This window comes from Rhamphochromis longiceps, linkage group LG6, assembly GCF_057381845.1.
Source record: "Rhamphochromis longiceps isolate RC_006_pf linkage group LG6, R_longiceps_female_GT1.1, whole genome shotgun sequence".
Classification (NCBI taxonomy): Eukaryota; Metazoa; Chordata; class Actinopteri; order Cichliformes; family Cichlidae; genus Rhamphochromis; species Rhamphochromis longiceps.
The window spans coordinates 2,988,484-2,997,390 of record NC_140562.1 but is presented as its reverse complement, the minus strand read 5'-3'; the positions used below and the strand labels follow the sequence as shown (position 1 = coordinate 2,997,390).

General features: G+C 40.7%; 2 protein-coding genes across 2 annotated transcripts; one reads left to right on the top strand and one right to left on the bottom strand.

Annotated features, from left to right (window-relative positions):
- Positions 1-334: 334 nt before the first annotated feature.
- LOC146667267 (uncharacterized) lies at positions 335-6,342 on the bottom strand. Its single transcript, XM_085408432.1, has 4 exons — positions 3,938-6,342; positions 1,996-3,022; positions 1,118-1,434; positions 335-909 (listed from the first exon to the last, which is right to left on the bottom strand). Exons 2-4 carry the CDS (start codon positions 2,238-2,240, stop codon positions 839-841), a joined length of 633 nt encoding a protein of 210 aa, XP_085264558.1. The 5' UTR covers positions 2,241-3,022; positions 3,938-6,342; the 3' UTR covers positions 335-838.
- Positions 4,808-7,923, top strand: LOC146667266 (uncharacterized). Its single transcript, XM_085408372.1, has 3 exons — positions 4,808-4,859; positions 6,266-7,478; positions 7,709-7,923. The coding sequence occupies exons 1-2, from the start codon at positions 4,808-4,810 to the stop codon at positions 7,084-7,086; spliced, it is 873 nt and encodes a 290-aa protein (XP_085264498.1). The 3' UTR covers positions 7,087-7,478; positions 7,709-7,923.
- Positions 7,924-8,907: the final 984 nt, after the last annotated feature.

Below are 8,907 nucleotides of genomic sequence, written 5' to 3'. Positions count from 1 at the left end.
CACAGAATAACTCCAGCTTTGTGTCTTTTTTTTCATTCAAGCTGAAGTCTGGACAAATCACCTTCCTTTTCAGCCCAATACGAAACGCGGCCGGTCCGGCGGCCACCACGGGTCTCTCCTCCTCTTTCCTCCCCTTTCCCTCATCCACCTGCTGTACTCAAAACTTGTACTCAAGTACAAGTACTGTTACACTGGTTAAGTTGTACTCAATTACAAGTAAAAGTACTGGTGTTAAAAAAATACTAGAGTAAAAGTACAAAGTACTGTTCTCAAAAACTACTCGGAGTATTAATTACTTTTTAACAGACTGATGTTTTATTCTGTCGTCAACAGCAGGCATTCGACTCGATTCACCAGTATAAATATTTATGTTCAAAGCACATTTCTCAGATGAACAAGGTATAGAAAGGTAACTTGTTTTGTAAATAAATGTAGATATAAAAGAAGGAATTTTGTTTGTTAAAACAATGACAAAAATGTTTCTGAACATGCGTAGAACCGTTTAAACTTTTCCCCATACACTGAACAACAGGCAGGTAAGTGTCTTAAACTCTTAGCGTTTCTGTCACACTTTACTTTCTGAACCTTTTGTTCAGTTTCAGCACGAGCTGGTTTTCTAAATTAACAGAGGCAATCCGACTTCGTTTGGCAGTGAAGAGTAGACCAGCACAGCTAAAAAGTCGTTCACACGCAGCAGAAGCAGGCAGAGCTGTGTTCAGTTTAAGAGAGAGGTTTTTGATGGCTGAGAAGGAGTGCAGCAGCTCCATGGTGTCTGTGGCACAAGCAAGGTAACCATCAAGCTCAGCTGCACTTTGGTCTGGAGAAGAATTCATCTTCATCAGATGACTCTTTGCTGATCCTCACTCTCATGCTCTGTCGTTTCAAGATGTTGTTTGATGTATGTCAAGGCTGTAATTGCAAGTAGATAACACAATTTTGTTATTTAAATTTCAGTGATTATTCCTGAACACAAATTTAAAATCTGCAAATTCTCAAAAAGGATTGTTTAGTATTCAGGACAGACCATCAATAACTTACAACGTATTAGGTGAAATACTCACTTAAGCATGTGTTCAAATGTAAGATTACACAAAAGTGGGATCACATGAATCCTTACCAGCCTCTATTACATCTGCTCTGTCAGTCCAGGAAGTCTTGAACTTGGGTAAGAGGACTGCAGCTGCAGCCAACTCTGGATCCTCCATCATCGCTCCAAAACGCTTTTGAAGGCCATTTTGCAGGGCTCTGATGAGTGGCACGCATGTCATGCTTGATGTCTCCAGCCTGCTAAGTTTGGACAGTAGTTGTTGGATTACTGGCAGGAGCCATCCCATAAAGGAAGTGGACTCAGACTGAAGGATGTTTGCAGCTTTCACCAGTGGCTTCATGGTGGTACAGTACTCCCTAAGGAATGCAACTTCTGCAGGACTCAACCTGTAAGACACAACAACAAAACCCACCATGACTATAATAGGGATCTTCTGATTTAATATTAAGAGTCTGCTCACGTTTTTAACCATCCATTAAGGAAAATTCACAAAATTTGCAACCATATTGGTAGGTGTCCAATCAAATCAAATCAAATCAAATCACTTTTATTGTCACATCACATGTGCAGGTACATTGGTACAGCACATGTGAGTGAAATTCTTGTGTGCGAGCTTCACAAGCAACAGAGTTGTGCAAATACAAGAACGTAAACAAGCAAAATACAAGAATGGCTACATCTGAAACTAATAAATATATGTACAATATATAATAGTGTATGCATTTCTGGATGTGTATACTAAATATTTTTCTACGTGTGTGTGTGTGTGTGTGTGTGTGTGTGTGTGTGTGTGTGTACACATATTTTACAAATTAAATAGAGTCAATAAATAAAATATATAAAATATACAGAGTGAGACATGTGCAAAACAGTGGCGTTACTGTACAGTATGGAGTGCATAATGTTGAAGTTCCAGTAGTGGAGGTGAGGTGTCCAATTTTACTCACATTTTCACCTTGAACTCCTCACAAATGCTCCTGATGGCATCTTCCTCCTTCTCATCAATGATGCGTATTATCCTTTCAATGGCAAGGTAGGTTGAATTCCACCGTGTTGCATTGGGACAGATGATCTGTAGCTCACACTTGTCCTCTACCACTTCATTAGCCAAATGAGACCGGCCAGTTTTGTTCCAAATGGCCTGGCATTTTGCAAAGCTTGCACGGGAGAGCCTCTTGTAGGTGTCACTCATGCTCTCTGCTAGGGCAGCGTCAGATGTTGCCACAAGGTTTAGCAGGTGACATGCACATCACTGATGAGGCGGGAGTTGATACTCCAAACCAGAGTCTTCATCAAGAATTGCACCTGCCTCATGGTAGTCAATATGGTCAGTCAGGTCAAGAGTTTCTGGGTCTGCTTCATCTTCAGCTTCATCTGCATCATTTTGTGCCCCAAACATGTGGAAGGCCTTGACAGAGTTGGATCCATTATCAGTTGTGTTCTTACAACTTTGCCTCTAATCTTGTATTGGCAATGGATATCATCAAGCGCACCAGCAAGCATGTCAAATGTGTGAGACCCTCTCAATCTTTTGCACGCTAGTGCTGCAGACTCTTCCTCTATCCAATGGCATGTGACTCCAAGGTAACTTTTCTGATGAGCTGACCAACAATCAGTAGCAACAAATTTGACTTTATCGAATGCTGCAACCAAAGTCATCTTCATGTGATCAGCAGCTTCACAGATTCTGGCACGGACAGTGGGTCTGGAGATGACTTGAGGTTGTAATGTGGTAACCAATTCTTTGAAAGATGGCTGTTCTACCACTGCAAATGGCTGTAGACCCTCACATATGAAATTGATGACAAGCTGTCAACAGTTGCTTGTGGAACATGTTTGTTTGCAGCTCTCAACATCAGGTCTGGTAACTTGTGTATTTGCTGAGAGCTTGTTTGGTGTGGCTGTGGTCTTTCGCTGACGAGATGTTGATGCCACAGTGATATTGCACTGCTCAATCTTCGATGGATGTTTCCTCTGTAGAGATAAATATTATCATATGTCAGGTTCATACATTACTTCATAACCTCACTGTGATTAACACTAAAAGAAAACACATTTTTAAAACATCATTCAACTAGACTTGAGCTAATCTTTGATTGTTGAGCATAGTATAAAAGAGTGGTGAATTGGTCAAATTTTGCAGATATATTGCTGTATTTATTCACAAGTGTAAACCAATTTTGAACGATCATTGCAAAAAACATGAATTTCTGTATACATTCTAAGTTCTGTAATATGTATACTATCTGTAAAAAGAGTATCGACCAATGTATCAGTATCTAAATTTTTAACTCCTTTTTATCAGTATCACCCTAAAGTTTTCAGTATTAGTCAGGTCCTAAAAATACTAAGAGAGCAAAATATGTGTATCTAGCAAATCTAATTTAAGAAAAGGGATCACATACACAAAAATGCTGCCCATACAGCTAACAAATAAAACCAATCCACATTATGTTCTTTAAAAAAATATATCATATTGGGAAACATATAACCCTACTGATTAAGAGCCACGTCACTATGATAGACCTATATCAGGCCAATGATACTGATCAACTGATCCATCAATCGGGCTCTGGTACGTGTCAGCTGAGAGCTGGAAGATTAATTTGAGATGCAGCTCAGCACTGTGTTCAAGTTTTGTTTTTTATATAGGCCAGCTGATTGTAGGCCTGTGAGTTTTAAATGACTACAAGTTTAATTTATTGTAATGACGGTGGTTATCCAAATAATAAGCTAAAACATGCACACACACACGCACATTAGCTAGCTCCGTCTTATTTTAATATCAGGCTAACCAATGGCGGTGACAATATCTTAGCCAAAATAACCTTAACACACATGGAAAATAAGAAAGCAATATCATACACGTATAGTTGTAAAACCTCTTACCTCAATGTGTGTTTTTAAGATTAGACGCTGAAGTCTTGTAAGCTGAAATGACTGTAGAGGTCAAAGTTGGCACTGCATCTGGACGCTGTCTCCGTTTCTCCCTCTGCACATGAACAATCCCTCCAGGTACGGCCACGGGCACGCGGGTATGGCCACGGGCACGCGTCCTCCGTCTTTTCTGCTCGTTCTCATGGTTGACAGTGTTGTCCTCTGTCTCCGTTTTGGCTTCTTTGTCTCCAAATCTTTCGTCTATAAAGTAGTTTGTACTCCACCATTCAGCACCTCCAGACTGTGCCTGCTGCTGCAGCGGAGTTTATTCTTTGCTTACGTCTTAAATTGGCGCGGTTGCGATTGCAAAAATGCAGACGAAAGGTTTGAATATTAAGTCAAATTGTGGGCGTACTCAGTAGCGACTTTTGATTTTATAAGTAGCGAAGTAGATTACATGGTGTAAGTTGTACTCAAGTATGAGTAAAATTACACACTTGAAAAATTACTCATAGTACAAGTACCCAAAAAATCTACTTAATTACAGTAACGTGAGTATTTGTAATTCATTACTTCCACCCCTGACAGTAAATGACCATAAATGAACTGTAAATTACACCGCGGTCAGCTCCATTCATATAGTTCTATCAGTGCACGTGTACACACGTTGACAACCGTAACCATGGCAGCCGAGGGTATTTAAACGCTGCACGAGGCTCCAATCGTCCGTTTACACTTGCTCGTGGACTTGTTTCGACCTGCTCCAACCTCAGCCTGTGGAAAGCTAAGTTTTGCAAAACATTTGACTGAAAGCGGATATAACTTGAGAGCACAACAAGTACTTCATCTGTTTGTACTTGTTTCTGTTTTTCAAGTTTGAAGATGGCTCGCCGTGGACCCGGACTCCTCGACTGTCACCTGGACTTCGCTGCAGGTACGTTTGAAAATTTCTTTAACTTTAAATGACTGTAATAATTTAACAAGTTCCAGTGTGAATATCAAGTTTTAACGTGATCAAATATGTGTATTCAAGATTGTTTCCCGTAAATTGTTTGTATGCTTTAAATTTTCCGGGAGAGGTGTAGAAATTATTAACGACCGGTGTATGAATACGAAAAAAAGGTGTTACTTTGATGTGAAGGCTTCAAATTTGACACTTTTCTTTAAAATGAAATGGTTAAAAATAGCTTAATGGACTAAAATTTGTAAAATGCCCAAAAATCCGTTTCTGTGGTAACGGCATCTTCAAGCTGTCATGGCGTCAGAACACGCAGGCGTAAACACACAGATCCAGGTCCCCTCCTGACATCCTTTTCTTCTCCGGATCAAAGGCTTTAATGACAAACGATATTTCTTCTCTGCTGCAAAACACAAAGATAAAAAAAAAATACAAATAAAATAATATGAAAAGAATATGAAAACAGTAGAAATAATGGCATTAAGACCCATCTTCTGTTACGGTAATGCTTTTAACCTTATTGGATAGCAGAGAGAGATATTGTACACGGGGATATTTCCACAGGGATATTTCCACAGGGGTAGCATGTTTACCACAGATTAGATGTGTCTGTCCTTATGGCAGATACAGTCCTTGTGCACATTTCTAAAAATGTGGATTCTGAGTTAAGAGTTTCTGTTTGTTTGTTTGTTTTTCACTTGACCATCATTTTCAGACATACCTGCAGAGCTTTGTGTGTGCAATTTTTACTCTTGCCAAGGAGGTTGTGTTTTTATTTTAAAAAAAATGCGATTGGTACATGTGGTCTAAATGTTACATTATGGTTTGCATAATGTAACATTGCTTAGGCTGCTGCCCCCGCAACCCGGCCCCGGACAAAGCGGATGAAGATGGATGGATGGATGGTTTGCATCCACATATTTAACCTCTGAGCTTTTTTCAAAATGTGTGACATCGTGAATTGTAAATAAAACAGGAGAATGAGCTGCATGGTTAGTTCTAAATGTACTGTAGTATATTTATATAATAAGTTACTCATGTTCGGCTATTTACAAATCAATACTTATTATCCATTACCTATTCCAACATAGTGTTTGCATAAAGGCTTACAAAGAACAAATAAAACAAATTGAATGTACACTAAATACAGTGTCAATATAGTGTCACCTTAAAAGTACACAGAGTGAGCTGCCTTGGTGGAGGTTTGGTGGTCTTCTATTAAAAAACTTCACTTAAAGATTGAACAAGTAGAAGTGTCATTCAGTCTGACATAAAATGCTTTTCTCTCATGCTCTGCTCAAACTAACAGATGTAGGTCTGTTGCTTTAACACTGGGTGTCTATTACATTCCTAATCTTATTTTAAAAATTGTTTCCTCACAGGGCGTCTTGACTATGTGGTTGAACGCCCTGCAGAAGAAGGCCTTCCTGAAGTCATCAGGATCCTGGATGACAGTCTCCAGAGCACCACCTCTTCTGGTGAAGCTCAGGACACTGATACCCAGCGTATCAGCAAAGGTGAGTATGGTGAGTATTTTTCCCCTCTCTCACCCTCACCCTCTTCTGATGAAGCACCAGATGCTGATGACGGTGAACAGCAAGGTGAGTATGGTGAGTACCCCCCCTACCTACCTGTAGATGATGAAGAGGTGAGTGAACAGACTGACAATTCATCTGACTGGAACGACTCAGAAGAGTGGGGGGATTGGCTTAGCGATGACTCGGGGTATGACACCATGGATGAGAGAGATGATTCCCCTCTCATCCGGGAGCACCCTCCAGGGCCGTTTTGGCACGATTGGCAACATCCTATTGCTCCAGGTGCTGCCCCCATCGCCATGCCGCCTTTTGGCCAGGCCAACGCCCCACTCTTCCCTCAAGTTGTTGCCCCAGTTGGTGACCCGCCAGCTGCTCCTCCCTCAGCTGCTCCCTCTGCTGCTTCTTCCTCATCTGCTTCCTCTGCTGCTTCTTCCTCATCTGCTCTCTCATCTGCTTCTTCAGCTGCTCTCTCTGCTGCTCTCTCTGCTGCTCCTTCCTCAGAAAAGAGAAGCAGAGAAGACATCTGCACCGAAGAGGTAAGTGCAAAGAGGTGCAAGGTAAGTGACCAGTTTGATGCCCCTTCAACATCCTCAGGTTGTTTTGGAGTCAGACGTTTCTGGGAGAGGCTTTTTAGCCTTTCCCTTGATGACAGTGACTCTGATTAGTTTATGTTAGAACGTGTTTTTAAACTTTGCCTTTGTGTTTTTGTTTTTACAGATATAAGAACATCTGACTCACACATGTGAAATGTATTGTTTTTTTCTTGAATAATATATGTTTTTCCCAAGCCCTAATTCACCATGCAGGACAAAGGTACGTCTGTACTTAATGTCAACACAAATAAGTAGAAAAGGTTTAAATATGATGCAGTGAACTGACTGTAGTCTCTTGTTTTTACATAAGGCATAGCCTGTGGCTAAGAATTCAACACTTCAGACGCTCAACGTCCAAGATGGAGCAAACACCCCACCCAGAAGACAGCCTTACCCCGACCAACCCGATGAGAAGGATGGATGACCAAGTGAAAAACGGGAGAGTGGTGCTGTGGTCCAACTATGTAAGTTATCACCTCACATTGACAACAAACTGTATTGAAGGCGAAATTCTTCCAATAGTTGGTATAAATCATCATCCTCTGTCAGCAGCACTGTAGGTTTAGGTTTATTTATATTTTTCATGTGTATACGTTGGGTTTAAAATTGCTTTTTAACAACATACTGCAGCTGCCAACAATGGAAATGCTGTTTTGTGTTAAAATGACAGCTTTCTTGTGTTATTGCTTTGCAGGGCAGCTGAGAGTGGACAGAGCTGCACAGAGGACCAAAGATCCACTCTCAGCACTTCATACCTGACTGGCCACAGCACCACCCCTCCTCACCCAGGGTGAGGAGGGTCCTGACCCCGCCTGCACAGAGGGAGTTGTGAACATGCACTTCTGTGTCGGTGGGTTTAGGATCCTCCTCACACTCACACTGATGAAGACTGTCACTGGAAGATGTCTCCATTGCATCAGCAGGACATAAGCATTTGTAAAATATTACAGTTTGTGATGTTTTATACATATTTTTATTGCATCATTTAAAACTATGAGATATAAAATAAACCAATTTTCATAACATTTTCTGTGTATTTAGTTGTTTTCTTAATAAGTTATTTGGAACATCATCACAACCTGTCAGCTTTTTATTGAGGATTTAGAAAGTTGCTGGTGGCCCGAGTGTGTGGAGTGGGGTGTTGTTTTTGTCACATGGTGAAAGTGACCTCAGGGGGAGCAAACAGAACAACTGCACAATTTGGGGATTCACAGACTTTGGTAATCGCTAAAAACAATTAATAAAAATTGTTCTGTGTGTACTAAAAGCTCAAATATAAACCATCCTGACACACTGACACAAATGATCTGCTGTTTATAAGCAGGACGGTGTTTTCATGAGCCTGGGTGAAGCTCATTTGCATGAGTTTAACCTCCTGGTCAAAAACTTGCATGACTCTGATATCACTCTAACTTTCTTCTGTTTATTTATTCATTTCTGCTAATTGTAGTAGATTAATATGTTCACCAGCTGATTCTTGGCCTGAATGTTTGAATGTTTGCAGTTTCAGGTCCTACTGATCAGTTTTAAGTATTGTAGAAAGTGAGCAGCAATTCAATCGAGTCCTGGGATGAAATGGGACAAAAGGGTAATGTGACAGCCACATTAGTTCCCTTCCCTCGTTTAACAATGTGTAAGCAGACTGCTTTAACCTGCAATTTACTGCATGTTGTTAGGCTGCATGGTACAACCACAGGCTGCTAACCACCCGTGGTGATCGAAGGTTTTGAGGTCTTGCTTGAGCTACTGATGAAGTTTTATCAAAGCTTGTTAAGTTTCCCAACCACATTTCATCCTGATGGTCCAAGGCTTACATCTTTATGCTCACAGACGTACTTCTGTAATTAATCAGTGACCGATTTATTACTTTAAGTTACAGTGTGAGGGGCATTA